The 17,446-nt window shown below is 42.0% G+C and overlaps 3 protein-coding genes across 14 annotated transcripts in view; 1 reads left to right on the top strand and 2 right to left on the bottom strand.

Annotated features, from left to right (window-relative positions):
* LOC135161774 (uncharacterized) overlaps positions 1-935 on the bottom strand; it is a 2,784-nt gene extending 1,849 nt beyond the window's left edge. Inside the window, exon 1 of the mRNA XM_064119659.1 lies at positions 166-935. Coding sequence (XP_063975729.1) covers positions 166-665 — 500 coding nt within the window. The 5' untranslated portion in view covers positions 666-935. The remainder of the gene's footprint in view (positions 1-165) is intronic.
* The window catches only part of LOC135161768 (integrin beta-PS-like), a 25,855-nt gene extending 15,677 nt beyond the window's left edge, over positions 1-10,178 (top strand). The window contains exons 1-4 of one of the 5 annotated variants that reach the window (XM_064119646.1): positions 1,089-1,311; positions 2,357-2,526; positions 2,727-5,018; positions 5,093-10,178. In XM_064119646.1, coding sequence (XP_063975716.1) covers positions 2,359-2,526; positions 2,727-5,018; positions 5,093-5,158 — 2,526 coding nt within the window. In that variant the 5' untranslated portion in view covers positions 1,089-1,311; positions 2,357-2,358 and the 3' untranslated portion in view covers positions 5,159-10,178. Of the gene's footprint in view, positions 1-1,088; positions 1,312-1,332; positions 1,639-1,670; positions 1,871-2,126; positions 2,146-2,356; positions 2,527-2,726; positions 5,019-5,092 lie in introns of those variants that run through there. The other 4 variants (XM_064119647.1, XM_064119649.1, XM_064119645.1 and 1 more) reach the window with 4 other exon arrangements.
* Positions 6,273-17,308, bottom strand: LOC135161766 (neuroglian-like). Of its 8 annotated transcripts, none has more exons than XM_064119639.1 (8): positions 16,520-16,677; positions 14,798-14,877; positions 14,584-14,607; positions 13,912-14,044; positions 10,321-13,511; positions 9,905-10,177; positions 9,514-9,618; positions 6,273-9,289 (listed from the first exon to the last, which is right to left on the bottom strand). In XM_064119639.1, the coding sequence occupies exons 2-7, from the start codon at positions 14,850-14,852 to the stop codon at positions 9,527-9,529; spliced, it is 3,768 nt and encodes a 1,255-aa protein (XP_063975709.1). In that variant the 5' UTR covers positions 14,853-14,877; positions 16,520-16,677; the 3' UTR covers positions 6,273-9,289; positions 9,514-9,526. The 8 variants fall into 8 exon arrangements, with proteins under 8 accessions (XP_063975709.1, XP_063975708.1, XP_063975707.1 ...); XM_064119638.1 differs by having other exon boundaries at positions 9,526-9,618; XM_064119637.1 differs by lacking the exons at positions 9,514-9,618; positions 16,520-16,677 and adding an exon at positions 17,290-17,304.
* Positions 17,309-17,446: the final 138 nt, after the last annotated feature.

The following is a 17,446-nucleotide window of genomic DNA, read 5'->3' as shown; positions in this document are numbered from 1 at the left end:
AAAACCATTAGTGATGATGCTGGGCATCACGTCTAGAAGCACATAAACTGCACTAAAAATAGATCCTCCTAAATAAACACGAAATAACAGATCATGCAGTCCCCTTCAAATAAAAAAAACTAAACACGTGAAATACATACAGGACAGGACATGCACACAGCTCACCGATCGGGATTTCCCGCGACAAAGCTGTTGTACTCGTTGCAGTAGACCTGGATTTTTTCCCTGCTCTCGGAGGCCGCTGTTTTGCTCCAGCCCTGTCCATTGCTGGAGCTGACAGTGGCGGCGAGAATATCAAAAATGAGATCGTCCTCGACGGAGGAGGCGAACTGTGTTGCCTTCACAACACCGTCAGCACTGAGCCTCCAGGAGGTACGACTGTTTGACAGTTGCACTTGAAACACTAGGAGACATATCGCATAGCTCGCGATTCTCCTGTCGGCCCACATCACCGGGTTCCTGGGGGGGACTGGCTTTATCTCGTGGACTTTGGGGACAACTCGAGTGAGGAATTTTGACGTAACCTTAACACCAAAGGGCCCATTGACCAACAAAATAAATGAAGAGAGTGGGGCATGTGATGTGAAGTCAGGTGGTGATATCGCGCATGCGTTTATTTGCTTGGAGAAAATTAAATGTTTATTCATTTGTTTTGCATTTATCATGTGACACGAAGACTTCACTGTTTCGTCGTGGGTCTTCCGCGATAATTCCGGACAAATGATATGACAAATGTCTTGGTGTCATCCTCCACTAGGTCAGCAATGAAATACTAACACGATGTGAATTAATTTTCTTCTCAGTTTTTACTGAATATCCTAGAACTGAAAGCACATGCCGAAAGCTCTGGCAACTTTTCTTTATTACCTTTTTCCATTCGTGAGAAAAAAATGGAAAAAAAATTTCTCCAGAATCCCCCTACGCAATTTTGAATATTTTCCTCGTGTCCCTCCGTCACTCCCCGTTGCATTCCGTACAAGCCGAATGCACCCGAAGAAGCGCGATCTCTCCCACTGGTACCACTCCTCTTTACATCGTCATCACCGGAGAACAGCAACACTTGACCCTGAACATCGTCCCCAAGCACGAAGAGGGCCATCTAACGGAGTCCCAGTGCAATCCAGCCCATGAAACCGTCTTCCCCGCCGCTTCGTCGGCAGTTGATCGTGATAGTTCAGGAGATTCCACCGAATTGCGGGTTACCTTTTATGGTAATCAAGTCAAAAGGGAAAAAAAGTAAAACACTGCACTCCCAACGAGAGCTGTGATGCAGTAGTGAAGTGGACCTTCTCCCCGTGATAACGACTAAAAGTAAGGAATAGTCCAACAAGATCATTAATTATGTACATCCTCCCCGGCGTGTGTCAATGGAGAGTGTTGTGGCATGAATTTCGGGGTGCACAAAGTCGTCGAATAAAAATAATGATGACGACATCCTTTCTCTAGCGATTTATCACGATTGTATTGAACTCCTTTAGTGCATCATTCATCCTTGCGTCTGATTCATGTCAAACATCATCGACTTTTTATCATTGTCAACGTATCGAGCCATTAATGGACACAAGTTTTTTGTGAGATTGTTGAGACGAAAGTTGGAAGGGTGTTGAGTAACACAGAGAGCGTCGGAAGGAAGCGTGGGTGAGCTGGTTTTCGACCGCACCTAGAGTGCACCTCACACCGTCGATTTATAAAATTAATCGTGATAGGATTATCCTCGATATATCTGCGAAATTGTGGCGATAACTGTGACATTGATCGGGGGTTTCGCTCCAGTTTTGGAGTATTTTAAGGGCTGTTTTGATTCTCGGCCAGTCTGACATTTCATTGCCTTTGTTTAGAGAATTCAGCATCAAAACAATCATTTGTTGGGGTAATTAAAACTTCGTCCCGGTATTCACTCTAATTTCTGCTGACATTCAATTCGCTAATTAATTACGTTCCGAATGGTGTTGTTGAGATTTTATGCGGAGTTAGTAGTTTTTGTCTGATACGTTGTCTAACTACCATTTTCATATTCATTTGTTTATTCTCGGAACGAAAGTGAGATGTAAAAGGGAGAGACATCTCCCACGAGATAAGCGTTGCCTTCTTCTTGATAAAAACATACGTGTGTTCACTGTATAAAATACCTAGCATCCGTCATGTGTAAGTAAAGTTGAATCAACGGGTGCCAAGAAAACTGAGTCAGTCTTAATAATAGCGGCGGCTCCGGTGACTCCTGAATATCGTTTATACGCGTTGTGCGTCCTAAATTTTCATTGCAGTGAGACACAAGCAATATTTTTAGATAATGAGATACCCCAATTAGTGTTATTACTCCTCCTGGAGGCTCGTGAATTAATCGTGTGATTTGCAGGGATGATGGGCAGCTTATTGTTCATCCTAGCCATATCCCTGGTGATATGTGCCGTTGGGGTGACAGGGGATTACTCCAGCTCAGAGACATCGGGATCAAATCCGTGTTTTAGCAAATTAAAATGTCACGAGTGCATACGAACATCCACTTGTGCCTGGTGTGCACAACCGGTAAGTCCTTGATAATCATTGATAATTCATGAACTATATACGAATGTTCTGCCAAAAAAATGCAAAAATTTCTCGATCCCCTTCCAATCGTAAGATAACCTCAAAAAAATCAGTGGAAAAATGACTTGGTTCACTTTTTCCCTGAGCTTTACCTTTGAATTCTCAAGTAAAAATTAATTCTTCACTCTCCCCTCGCCCAGAATTTCTCGGAGAACCGCTGTTTCCGTCCGAATCAGAACCCGAAGATCCTGGAAGCCTGCTCTGAAGAATTCACGATAAATCCCGACAATGTCTTCAGCATGATTCGCTACAAGAACCTGACGAAAGGGGGTTTTATTGCTGGTGGCTCTGGAGGTTCGTCGAGCGGTGGTTCCATATCAGAGTCCAGCTCCTCCTGGTCCTCCTCCTCGTCCTCCGTATCCTCCTCCTCATCATCATCATCATCATCTTCCTCATCCTCAAAACAGGAAGCAGTTCAGCTCTGGCCGCAGGAAGTAAACCTGAAGCTCCGGATAAACGAAGCCTACAGAATGACCTTCTCCTATTCTCAAGCAGAGGACTACCCAGTGGACCTCTACTACCTCATGGACCTCTCGAAGTCCATGGAGGACGATCAGAAGAAGTTGTCGGCGCTGGGTCAACTGTTGGTCTCTGAGATGAGTAAAATCACTAGCAATTTTCGTCTGGGCTTCGGTAGCTTCGTCGACAAAGTGGTTATGCCATATGTCAACACCATGCCCAAGTCCTTGATCGCTCCCTGTAAAGATTGCGCTGCCCCTTACGGCTACAGGAACGTGATGACCTTGTCCACAGACACGAGTGCCTTCGCGAGTCTTGTGAGCAATGCAGAGGTCTCCGGAAATCTAGACGCCCCCGAGGGAGGCTTCGATGCGATTATGCAGGCAATTGTCTGCAGGCGTGAGATCGGTTGGCGTGAAAAAGCAAGACGACTGTTGGTCTTCTCGACAGATGCTGGCTTTCACTATGCGGGAGATGGAAAACTCGGTGGCATTATCAAGCCCAACGACGGTGAGTGTCACCTGGACAGAACAGGCCTTTACACTCACTCATCCGTTCAAGACTACCCCAGTATCTCCCAGATAAACCTCAAAGTGAAGCAGAACGCGATAAACATCATCTGGGCAGTGACAGAAGAGCAGATAGGAATCTACAAGCGTCTCACGAAGCACGTTGAAGGTTCCTTCGCTGGAAAGCTCCTCAACGACTCCAGCAATATAGTCTCCCTGATTCGTGAGCAGTACGACAAGATCTCGAGTTCAGTCGAGATGAAGGACACTGCCAGCAGCATGATCAAGGTCCGGTACTATTCCAAATGCCTGGGGGGACCAGAGATAGAGACATCAAAGTGCGATGGCTTGAAAGTTGGAAATGTCGTCCATTTCACAGCGGTGATAGAAGTCGTTGCCTGCCCAACAAACAGAACCCAGTGGAAGCAGACCTTCGAGATCTACCCAGTGGGCATCAATGAGACTTTGACAGTGAACCTCGAGATGATCTGCGACTGCGAGTGTGAACATTCAGGGCCAATGTACCAGCCAAGATCTTCATCTTGCAATGGCAGAGGTACCCTGGCTTGTGGCATCTGTGATTGTGACGATGGAGTCTTTGGAAACGCTTGTCAATGCTCGAAACACGATAATACTCCTCATTACGTTAATGAGACTAATGCTTGCCGGCCAGACGACTCCAAGCCCGACTGCTCTGGTCGAGGTGACTGCGAGTGTGGTCAATGCATATGCCACAGGCGAGGGGACTCGGGAGAGGTGTTCTCAGGTCGTTACTGCGAGTGCGATAATTTCTCCTGCGAAAGGAACAAGGGAATTCTGTGTTCTGGGCATGGAAGGTGTGAATGTGGTAATTGCGCCTGTGATCCTGGCTGGGAGGGGGACAGCTGTAGCTGCAAGACCTCCAAGGAGACCTGCATGGCCCCCAACTCTGGAAAATACTGCTCTGATCACGGGGATTGCATATGTGGAGAGTGCAAGTGCCATCAGGAGGGGGACATCAGGTACTCGGGGAAGTACTGCAACAAATGTCCCTCTTGTGCCAGCCTCTGCGAGGAACTGAGACCCTGTGTCCAGTGTGTGGTACATGAGACTGGAAACATGACGAAAGAGGAGTGCTACAGTGTCTGCAACGTCACGAAGGGGTACAAAAATATTTATGGGGTCGAGACTGTTCAAATTGATATTGATAAGGATGAGGAGGCCTGCATGTTCATCGACGAACAGGACTGCAAAAATCATTTCAAGTATTATTATAATGAGGAGAACTGTTTGATCATCGAAGCGCAGAAGGAGAGGGAATGCCCTCCTACGATTTTTGTGCCTGGAATTATTTTAGGTGTTATTGCTGCTATTGTTCTGATTGGGCTGGCTTTCTTGCTGCTTTGGAAAATGGTCACCACTATCCACGACAGGAGGGAGTTCGCCAAGTTCGAGAAGGAGAGGATGATGGCGAAGTGGGACACGGTGAGTGAATATTTCGTTTTAGTCAGCATCTCTTTGTTTTTGTCGTAAAATAAATGATTTGTTGGTGTATGCAGGGGGAGAATCCAATCTACAAGCAAGCCACCTCGACATTCAAGAATCCAACTTATGCTGGCAAGTGAAGAGGGAGAAATTAATGTATTAGTATGGAACATTGAAACAAAGAAAATAATTATTGGAATTTTCCAATTCGAGTGAAGAATCTTTAACTGTGTGACGAGTTGATTGCACAACTGTTAGTCTTATTTTACAAAAACAAAACGAAAACAAAAATACTATTTAAACGTTACGATGATTAATCTAACTAACGTAATAACTAGGGATAACTGTTTTATTTTTACGTTAAATTTACTGCCATATTACTTAGACTATATGTAAGTCTAGGAGATATGAGAAGAAGAGAAGGATTTTTTTTCCTCGTCAGGGCACGGAATCTTTGGTTCACACTTAATTATTAGTTATTTAATCTCTATTAGTTGTTAAGACATTCATTCGATTATTTTGTGCCGTGATTTTTCTTCTCATTTTATTGAACATAAAGTGCCTTCAAATACTAGATAATTGTACATCGTATTGAGTGGTTTTTCGTTAGGTCAATTATTGGGCACATGAATTGAATGCAATTGTTCACAGCCGAAGCGGGCATTAGAACTGCATTTCGTCCTTTATTTTCGTATTGTTCATCGTCAGCAATGTAATCGCGGACACATTTGACTGATTAATCACGAATAACTGTCCAATCCAAATTGTATCTTCCGAAATAACGTACACTAGAGTTACTTATCATGCATCTTCCAAAATCATCGTCATTATTTAGAATTAATGATATTTTTTAAACAAACAGACATCAAAATATGCATTTTACGATATTACAATTTTATACTTTACAAACTTCAGCTACTTGTCACGTGTTTTTTTAACTGAATGAATCATTTGTGAATTAATGTCAATATTTGTCAATTTACCGCGAGATTAGTGAAAAAAATCTGATTACGGCATCTACAATCTGTTGATTTTAAATGAAAAAAACCGAAGAGAGTGCAATCATGATTGATTACATGGAAAAATATATTTATATTAACAGAAAAATTATGTGCTTTATTTATGATCCAAATAAAGTGTCTTTTCTTATCGAAATCGTTGGAATTCCCCATCACCTCCGTACGAATTTTTTATTTCCCTCAGCAGACAGAGGTTAAACGGATTTCATACAAAAAAAAACAATTCAACCAAGGATTTAATTTTTAATTCTTTTATTGACATGGGAGATGTTACATGGACGTATGATGGAATGCACGTTATTAAAGATCGACAGTACATCGTCAACTAAGTTTCAACAGAAAAAAGGAAAAATTTGCACTGGAACTCTAACAACGCAAACTATAATAATCACATATAAACTACAGTAGTCTTGTGGATTTCTGATGTACAATCCCTCTCACTTCAATTAATTTCCAATACAAAACGCTACAATCACAGCTGCGACTGCTAATTATTCCTCATTTCGGTAGAACATTGAAATGATTACTGAGACTAATGAAAAAATCGTGCGATTTGCCCTGTGTCTCTCACAAAAGGAACAAATACTCTCTCTTATTCTATCGGGGTATATATTTAAGATCGTCACAACCATTCGTATCAATACGAGTAATCAATTTGTCTCATGTTTCAATTCGAATAATGCTGACACAACTGTTGATTTGAACTGCTCAATGATCTTGAGTATTGTACGAATGATTAGTGACATCAATTGGCTATTCTCGGCAGTTCGAAACCCAGAAAAAAAAATCATCCGGATGAAATGAAAAGTAGTAGCGATTTACATCGCAACTGACGAATGAAAAATGAATGAATCGAACCTAGGCAATTTTCTCTACTGTTCCATACAAAATACTAATTGAGTACCGTTTTACAATTGCTATTTTCACTGGTATAATACTCCTACTATCTCCTTAGTCATCATAAAATGCAGACATGAATAGCATTTGAGTAATTCCATTGTAAAATTTCACTCTTCCCCCCCACCAACAACTAGTCAATGATTTTAGTACATTTACCCCTAAAATTATTGTTCCGAACTTTGATTCACCATTCAAAAAGTGAATTTTGTCAATGCAATACTCAAGGGAAGCCTTAAAATTATAGAAAATAAACGTCGTAAGTCACTAACGTCTTGAATTCAAATCATCAATGAATTGGTAAACCGGTTTAGGTCGACTCAGTTGTTCGATGAATTTTCTACGAATATCTCCGAATCTACGGCGAAAAGCAAAATTTTTCTCTACAATGAATATTGGAGGAAACATTTTTCATGCTCCTTAGAGCCCGAGATATTCTTAGAAAACCCACAGACAATCTGAACAGATTCAAGTCGGTTAACAACATTACTGCTGAAATAAAAAAAAAATACTGGAAGTTTACGGGGAGAAGTAGCTGCCACTGGTCAACCACAGATCTAAATTGAGATTCAAGGTGATTTGGGATGGGGGATTTAATGGATAAACAGTTTTATTATTCTATACGTCCTCGGTACGATAGAAAAATATACGAAATAATTCACCGATTGTGTAATACCTCGATAGCTTCATCACTATTCCCGTCCAATTATTAATTTTCCAAGCCCAACCCATAGTTTTTCATTTTCTTTAGCATCTCCTATACAAAAAAAATGAAATAAAAAACCATCGCAACTCAACGTAATTCTATGTGTCTTTTGGTGCGAATCAATGATAGTTACATATAATGCAATAATTCTAATATAATAGCTGCTCTTGTGTTGTCACTTTCTCTCGAAAATCTAACACTAACTCATATAATATATTCTATATATATTCAATGATTCAATATATTAAATAGTCCTTTATCATTAATCTAGTCTAGAAATGGCGTGCCAAAGAAAACTTGTTATCAAAATTCAATATAAATATTAAATGATAATCGACGTAAGCGTGTTCTCACAGAAAAAGCAACATTCAGCGACACTCAGTTAACGAATGAATATTTTAATTTGCCGTTGCTTATCTCATTCTCTGATATTTCAATATGAAAAGTCTTGCTCATTACTTTTATCATGATAATTTTGTGAAAAATTATTACGTCAATGGTTGAGGATCGGGCCGGCAATACGTGTTTTTACCTCAATTTTACTGCAATAATTTAATGATTAATTCTTTTAATTTGTGGTACACGTAATCGCTGTCGTCCTCGCTCAGTTGAGAATTTATATACGTTATCATAAATTCAATATTAATAGCAGTCAATAAAATCTTTAGTATATTAAATTTTTTTTTATATTTGTCTCGAGCACATCAATAATGCTGACATTACTGATCATTTCGCCTCACCAAATATTTGAACATAATAAGAAATAATTTAATTTCAGTCGAAGGAGCCCAGTCAACTCATTTCTTTTAACTTTCATATTAAATAGGAAAAAACGTAACGCACGTTACCCTGTTTAAGCTAATTAATCTAGGCCGAATAATGACGAAAAAACGGTTGAAATAATTAATGTACAGTCACTCAGGCTGAATGATTTAACTCAATCGGATTGTTTCTTCTTCCGATTGGGATGAATTATTCACCTGGCTGATGTTTATAATTTTAAGGCTTCGAAAAAAGCATCTGGTGATGCGATAATATTCTCTAACACGATTTTAGCTCTCACAAATTATTTTCTCATTGTAAATAGCCCGCTAAGAAAAAACATCTAATGCCTTTGGGTTTTATAATAAATGTGGGAAAATTCTTGGGATTCAATGATGGATGGAATAATCTTCTGAATTGTTAATGAAAAATAAACAGTCAATAAACTGTTGTTTTTCGTTAGACAAAATACTTGTTGAGTCGTTGATGAACGATATGTCGTGAGAATTGGAGATTTCAGTTGAAAATCATGAAATTCACGAGTCTTTGTGATTTTAAGATTGTAAAATTGTGAGATTTTGAAGTTGAATTCAGTCAATTTTGCCACTCAGATGATATATAAAACCCAAAACCCAAAAAATTCTAATTGGCAGTAAGAAGTGGACATTGCGCCCGGCGCAAGGTGTATTATTCTTTTTTAATTAGCTGCATTGTCGGCAGGCATGAGTGTCCCTGTCATGGACATGAATATTGATGATTCAACACACTGGGTTTTTAGTCTCGTTAGACGTACGTGGCCATTGAGCCGGTTTGAAGGGATGGAGTTCCATCGGGTCGGTTCTTCGGTCCGTATTGCCCGATAAATGATCCGTCTTCGGTGAAACGTCCTGTGAAATTCAGAAATAAAAATTGCAATTTCTCTTCACTTTTCCATCCAGCGATGAATTGACAACAAATTTGTCAATATGCAATTATTTTACTGATGAGGCGTGGGGTTCACATATATATTTTTCTTAATATTTCATGAGATACAAAATAAGAAATTAATCTTCGTTATATTTTTGATCTCCCAAAGTATTACGACAACCCCCTGAAAGTCTTAATCAATTACCTTATCACATACCTCAAACCAATGTTGCGAATGCCTGAGAATTGGGCTCCGGTTTCTTCTGTCTCCCGTACTGACCAATGAACGATCCATCTTCGTTCATGCCCTCTGTTACATTACAACGTAACGAAACGAAAAACAAAAAAAAACATGAACAAAAAATAATAATGGATGAATAAACGATGAGATGATACCGACAAAAGTATAATCGATATAATAATCCAGATGTCATAGCGGAACGAGCAATAACCGGGGATGAGCATGAATATAAATCAAATATACAAGGGTGAGATGTAATCAGTGAGATGTATAGTGTAAGGGGCTTTCTGGCAACTATTAAAAAAACTCTACCCCAAAAAGCGTGAGATCAAGATTAAAAGTCGGGGAGACTTACCAGTGTCACCCTCCCCGTACTCTGCCATGGAGTCAGTGTCCGACTCCGGATGTTTTCCATCCTGATGAGACGATGACGCGATCGAGGCACGACCCCCCGCCGATTTAGTGTCCAGGGGCTGTGAATATTCATGGAATCCACCCTCGTCTGGATAGTCACCCCTTCCAGCCGCAAGTTCGCGTTCGTGCACGGCATATTTGCCACCACGATTGCGTTTTATCACGCATACAATAATCAGCACCATTAGGAGGAATGCTATAGCCAGCATCATGCCTTAACAATCGAGTTTATTGATTAAAACACAAAGAACGAGAGGATTGGTGAAATTTACCGAAAATGGATTTGCTCCGCGAATAAAAAATTCAAGATCAGTCCTCCAGCTGACGGTGGAACGTAAAAAAAAATCATGAACTCACCAATAAACCATCCTGCGGTGGCCACATTCTCCTTAGGCTGAATAATAGGCCCCTCACTGCTGGTCTCGACCAGCTGCCACTTGCTGGGTGTCATGTATTTCCCATCAACTGCAACGACTTGCATTTCATACGTCTCTCCACTCTGCAGTCCTCTGATTTCAATTTCATTGTTCAAGTACTCAGGTTCAGTGCGATCCTCGACAGCCTGATTCGGTTGTTTGTAATTAACAAAGAAGCTGCTACCAGGGTATCCCCCCCTATCAGGCAGCCAAATGACCTTGACATTGGCGAGACCATTCTCTTTAGGAATGGTCTCCCACCTGAATGTGGGAACATCAGGTGTCATAGACTCCCTGGTACTCTCCTCGACATAGAAATCGACTCCCTCTCCAGCACTGGTAGTTGCCCTGACGTGGACTCTATACTTGGTCTCTTGCCTGAGTCCAGCGATCTTAGCAGAATCAGCCTCTGGATGCATCACTCTGGGCTCCCTCTCCACGAGAGGTCCCACCTCAGTCCCATTGATAATTTCGTAATAAATCCTGTAACCAGTGAGTCTACCATTGGGCTCAATCGGCTTGGTCCACCTCAGCATCATGGCACTGGAGCCCATGGGATAGGCATCAAGACTGAGAACAGTTCCCGGTACCCCCTCTGGAGTATCAAAGCTCAGTGTCTCCGAGGGAGGTCCATTAAATCGCCCATTGAAAACAAACATTCTCACATAATTTTTGCTGAAGGGAACGAACTTGTCGATTGCAGCTCGAGTGATGCCTGCCCCCTCCAGAGTAATCTCTCTCATGCCATCCTCTCCATCCCTCTCTGTCCACGTCTGCACTTTGTACCCCTTGAGCTCTCCCCTGACAGACTCCAAAGGCACTCGAGACCAAGACAAAACAGCAGTTGTACTCGACCTAACTTCTTCAACCGTAAAATTCCCAGGTGCTGTAGTCGGCTGATCTTCTCCGGAGTATCCCATAACTATGTCAGGAACTACTCTAGACTCTCCAATTTCATTCTGCGCTACCACTTTGATTTGATACCTCTGATAAGTCGGCTGATTGTCCACCTCGAGTCTGTTGGTCCTCCAGTTATTGATCTCCACCTTTGTCCACTCTTGACCGGGAACATCGCGTCTGTAGTACACTTTGTAAATAAACTTGGGTGCATGATGCTCGATCTGGGGCATGACAGTCCAGCTGATAACGAGGTTCTGCGGAGTTGTTCCATTCCCCATAACGTTGGAGGGATTCTTGTGAGGGATGTCAGGCTGAGTCCTGCAGACTGTCGAGGGAGTTGACGGTTGTGAGGCCCCTATTTTATTCCAGGCGATGACCCTGAATGTGTAATTGGCCCAGGGGGACATATCGATGCCCGCGGTTCGTTCGCTGGGTGCGATATTATCGCGAACAGTCTCCCAGATGTCCGGTGTAAACGAAGTATTATACTGAACCTGATAACGCAATATAGGTGCTTGATTGTCCCTCCTCGGTGTCCAGGTGATTCTCGCCTGACGCTCGTAGCACTCGTTGCTCGACAAAACAGGCGCATCAGGTACATCTTGAACTGTCAAATTGGCATTTGCCTTCTGCTCGTCGAGCTCAGTGAAAGCCCGACAGGAGTAAACCCCTGAGTCTGATTCGACAGTCTTCGTAATGGAAAGAGAGGAGTCGCTGGTGACGATGAACCTCGGCTCGACATCTGTATCGATCGTCTCGTCGTCCTTCAGCCACTCTATCTCCAGAGTCAAACTGGAGTCAGCTACTGCAATACACCTAAACATCGCTGTCTCTCCAGCAGCTGTTTCATAATCCTTCGGTTTCTTCATAATTCTTGTGTGCTCCTTCACCACTAGATTCGCTGACGCATCGATTTGACCGAATTTATTCTGGGCATGACAAGTGTAAGTGCCTGCGTCCCCAAACTGAACGTTCGATATCTGAAGATCACCAGTGCTCAGGACTTTGTATCGCTCTCCACTGACTTCCTCTCCCCCCTTTAGCCACTTGATCGTGGGTTTCGGCGCCCCGATGACATGGCATGTCATCTGCACAGTGGTACCATCCACTGTGGCCTCGTTCATCGGTGGATCCGTCATCTCCGGCTCGAGGGCGAGAACATTGACGTAGACGTCCTTGTAGACATATCCCAGGGAATTAGTTGCATTGCAGCCGTAATTTCCTGTGTCCTTCTTCGTCAGTCCTTCGATGATAATCCTCGTTTCAGTGACTCTACGACGGGGATTCGCCGGCGCCTCGGTGATAGGCCGGCCATTGTGAATCCACTCTATCTTGGGTTGAGGTACACCAGATGCTTCGCACCTGAACTCAACTGTCTCGTCCTCAGCTGCTGTGTGGATCTCCGGTTCTGCCGTGAAGTAGGGAACAGCGACAACTTTCAAGTCTATCGAGTGAGTGCCAGGCTTGCCGACACCGTTGAAGGCCTCGCAGCTGTATGAGCCCTCGTCGTCAAAGTTGACGTGTTTAATGATCAATGATTTACCGTAATTTCCGTGATTAACCCGATCGTTTGGCTTTATTCGGACTCCATTTTTCATCCAAACGGTTTCAGGAAGGGGCGTACCCCCAAAGATACAGAATAACTCCACTTTCTTTCCCCTGAGGGCCACTTCATTCGGCTTCGAGAGGTACTGAACCACCGGCTGGCGCTTGTTGTGAGATGCTGAAGCACCTGTTGAGATGACATTGAGGAGAAATCGATTCCCCAATTTGTATTCTTTTCGGTGGACCGAAGTGGCAGCACACGCGTAGTAAAAATCGTCGGAGGCATCGTCTCGAGTGACGTTGGAGAACCAGAGGTTTCCCTCCGGGTCGAGAGTCATGCGGGAATTGTTGATGGATTTTATTATTCCCGTAGTGTCCTGAATGAGCCAGTAGACGTTGGGCTTCGGCCAACCCTCCGGAGGTTGACAGGCCAGCTGGAAGGGCGAACCCTCCTGGGCTGTCAGGGTCATTGGATCCTCGTCTTTGAAGGAGCTCAGCACGGCCTTCCGGACGAAGACAGAGTTGGAGGTCGCTATTCCCCATTCGTTCTCCGCGAAACATTGGTACTGACCGAGATCCTCGTCACGAGGACGCGCTATCACGAGTGTACCGCGACCTGGTTGCTGGATTATTCGGTCTTTGTAGGATCTACTCTCGAATTTCTTGCCATTTTTTATCCAGCGATAGCTGTGGGGAAACGGGAGTAGGTGAAATACCTAATTGTTCGTAATTGTCGGCAAATAAAGAGTGAGGAGATTACGTGAAAATAATTTTAAATTAAAAAATTGAATCATCTTTTTGTGGCCTGATTTACTTTCACCCATTTCATTCGTTCCGCGATTAATGAATCAAAAAGTCTCGAGGATTTAAAAACGCTGGGGCGTGGTAATTTCATATGCCCCCCGTGGGGGAGTTAGAGAGGGGAAGGGCTTCTATATGAGGTCATCCAACTGATTAATCCCAGTTGTGTCTTACTGCACAACTCCAGCCAACTCGAGCGTTCATTCTGATAGCTCAACTGCATTAACAATCCTCACCGCGATTCAAATTATGACTGATGATGACGAAATAAAGGAAATGGACTTACGTTGGGGCCGGCTCGCCTTCCGCCTCGCACTCAATTAGAAAAGGTTTGTCGTTCTCGTTGAGTTTAGCCTGGGCCACTTGAAAGAGTAGCTCGTCAGTCGGTGGTTGTTTTGATATCCTTGGCGGGGATTGAACTAGAATTGACAGTTCATTGTGATATTTGTTCTTTAGTTCGAAGAGTTCATACATCAAACAGTTAATTCTATAACTTATCTATAGAAATTACACTCAATGGAAAGATAATGGGAGATTAATTTAAATCAGACAGTACCACACTTGTTAAGAAAATTAATTATGAAAATCAACACGTGGGAAAAATCTAAAAATAAAAAATTCTGTTAAAAAATTGTACAACTTATCCTTCTCAAAAAATACTCATTTGCGGAATAACTTTCTAGATATTGATTTTTCTGAATAAGTTATTCTGCTGGAATTTTTCAACAGCATTTTGATAGATTTTTCTAATAATATTTTCATAAGTAAGCAATGAGATTCAAACAATTATATGATTGAATGAGACAACTGTTTAATGATTATCGATTGGAGACTTAGTGAGCCGGGTTGATGATTCATAGCAACACTAGATGGATCTAATGAATTTAGATTAATAAGTGACACGAAAAAAGCCAAAAATTGTTAAAATCTACGTGTCTGTCATCGATAGTCTCATCACCTTGGAAATAACCCGGAAATCGAACTATAGAACCCAGAAAAAAACAAAATAGCCATTAAAATATGTACCACAGGTGCATATTATTAACGTAATTACACCATTCACCAAATAATCAATTTTTAGCTGAAAAAAAATACTATTGAGTCGATCTCTCACTTTTTTTTTCTCACGACCATCTAAACTACATAAATTCATTCCAAGTTTATCCACTCACTTGAGGCCGACGCGTATAGCGCCGATGCTACAACAATAAATAATGAACACCTCATGGTCACGGTCTCTCAGCTATTTGCTCTGCAACAACAAAATCATAAATAATTCTTTACTTTGATGAGTGCGGAGGATGTATGTGTGAATATCACTGAGCACATTCAATCGCCCTTTCGGACCGTTCGCGACCTTTTCTGCTCTTTAAACTCCCACCCGCCCGTCCTTCGATTAAACATTTCTTCGCATTTCCGGTTTCTTCGAACATCAAGACAGATGATTGTTTTGGCTCGGCGGTTACCACTGGAGACGACTTGAGAGGCTATCAAATGTAAAGTACTGAATTTTTTGACGGAAATTTCCGGTATATACATCATCATTGTTATTGAAAGATTGTTCCAAACTCTATGAGATGACTAGAAGTCAGTAAGATTTGGATTTAGAATTCATGCTTTTTTACTAAAAAATCGAGAGAGTTATTTTACAATGAACTGTTAGCACAAAACGGTGGTTTACTGTGATCGCTAAATCTTTTATGGTAATCTTTATGGATTTTTTCGCATACAAAATGTGGTATCTACTAAAAAAAGACCAAGAATAGCAACACCAGACAACTCAGATGTGCGAATGTCATCACCGTCAAAGATAGACATGAATTAATATTTCTCTTGGATTCTGAGATTTCAATCCTAGCTCTGTTTTCTGCAGCTCTAATTCAGATGATGGAAATTAATTCTGATGGGAGTGTACTCTTTATGATTTCAGAAGAATTCCATTTCTTTGGCAGAACATACAGATAAGTCTGTAAAGACATGTATGTCTAAATTCCACTCCTCCCAAGACACCTCCAACAATTCTCTACTCTTCTCCTTCGGGGAGCCCTCAAAACTCCCCCTCGGTGGAATTCCTGTGATCGCACCCTCTTTACGGCATTCCCCAAAAATTCTAAGGACTGAAAAAGGTCTCGCAACCCCAATCAGGTCTCAAAAAAAAATTCACGATATCCTCATAGCACTAGATTGAACTGCACTGACCGAAAAAATCATAAAACATTTTCAAAGCTTCCAGTTTTTTTTCTGATAATGTAAATAAATTGTTCAGCAGCTCTAATTCTGAATTACGTCTTTAGAAAAGAGATACAAAGAGATTTTTAACGATTCCTGCCCCCCAAAGGCGCCCTAAAAAAATCTGTATCTCCCATTGCCCCGGGCCCCCCCAAAAACTCACCCTCGACAGAGTTTCCGTGTTCTCACCCCCTAAGGTAAGTCCCGAGAATTCTCAACGACTGAAAAATCTCTCACACCATTATCCAATAAATCCCAGAACAAAATTTACGATATCCTCATTGACAATTACTCGTACACCGTACATATCCCCCGAGGATTGTGTAATTGACGCTCGCACGCGCACTGCGAAACAGGTAGCCCCTGGATGATATCACCGGGTCTACGAGCCTTGGAAATATATGACAACACCATTTAAAAATAGCAATAACCCCCTTAATAGCCCCTGCCCCTGGCAAAACCCCGTCAGTGACCCCGAAGCCCTCAACAACAATCAAAGAAGCCAACTAAAACAACAAAATGCGAGGGGATTGATTCGGGCTTGGCGAATAGAACGGGCACACCCGAAGGGGAAGCATTGATCGCCCCCAACACTTGTCACATATTCACCACAAAAATAATAAATCAGCAATTGAATAAACTCCACCAATAATCCTAGCACTCACCGTTTCGTTGCTAATTAATATCGACTAAAAAAAAGTTAATGCACTCGAGTGTCAGTTTATCACCAAGGCATTTCTCAAAAAACCACTGTCTCGCCATTCAATACCGTACGGTATCCCGTACTACATCTACATGAACAGCACTGTGCATGAACCAACGCCATGCAGGCGCCTTTTACGATGCTCCCACCACCAAATAAATGAAGGCCACCCATTGGTGGAGACCTACGAGCGTCACTATTTCCATTCAAAAGGCAACAGTAGTCAAGCCCGATACTATTTCGTCCAGGGTCCTTTATTGGAACACCTTGGTGTGATTTATCACCCCGATTTTATTTTTTCTATCGGAAAACAATTCAAAACGATTTTGAGGTTATGGGTCGTTTCAAGAGACGACATTTGGACACACAAATTTTACCTCCCACCGTTTTCTTGACCGGTTCTAAGGCCAATCAATAGTTAATTTGGACATGAAAATTTATTTAATAAAAAATACAAAGCTCTGTTGAATCCTTGTGGGCAGGGACAGTCTCAGAAAAATATTGGAAGTGGCTCGACTTCATTTCTTACTGATGTTAAAAACTGTAAAAACATTATTGGGCTTCTTATGCCTTCGACCATAAATTCCTCTCTAGTTCTAGTAGATACTTAGCAAAGAAAATCTATTTCAACCGAATCTCACGGTTTTTTGGGAAAAGTGCACTCGATTGTTTGGATTTTCTCGAGGAGAAATTCGACGGTCGAGTGGAGTATTTGAATAGATGACGACTCACCGGGGGAGACATTTGGCAGATGTTTTGGCCCTTCTTCTCCTCGCATTTAAGCTCCACAAAGATCTTTTTGACGAAGAATAAATCTGTTGGATATTGAGGCATGAAATATGATCGAAAAATGTACTTCTGTCTAGCCCATACAATTCCATATCCAATT

This window comes from Diachasmimorpha longicaudata, chromosome 4 (genome assembly GCF_034640455.1).
Source record: "Diachasmimorpha longicaudata isolate KC_UGA_2023 chromosome 4, iyDiaLong2, whole genome shotgun sequence".
Classification (NCBI taxonomy): domain Eukaryota; kingdom Metazoa; phylum Arthropoda; class Insecta; order Hymenoptera; family Braconidae; genus Diachasmimorpha; species Diachasmimorpha longicaudata.
The sequence above is the reverse complement of the archived record's forward strand: the minus strand, read 5'-3'. Positions and strand labels throughout refer to the sequence as shown.

Bases quoted from the DNA above. Each gene is read 5' to 3' on its own strand.
- LOC135161766 (XM_064119637.1), bottom strand. From the start codon at position 14,852: ATGAGGTGTTCATTATTTATTGTTGTAGCATCGGCGCTATACGCGTCG. The intron at 14,045-14,583 runs GTGATGAGACTA...TGTCAATTCTAG, and splicing joins ATTTCCGGGTTATTTCCAAG to TTCAATCCCCGCCAAGGATA. The intron at 9,290-9,904 runs GTAAGTCTCCCC...TGAATTTCACAG, and splicing joins GTACGGGGAGGGTGACACTG to GACGTTTCACCGAAGACGGA.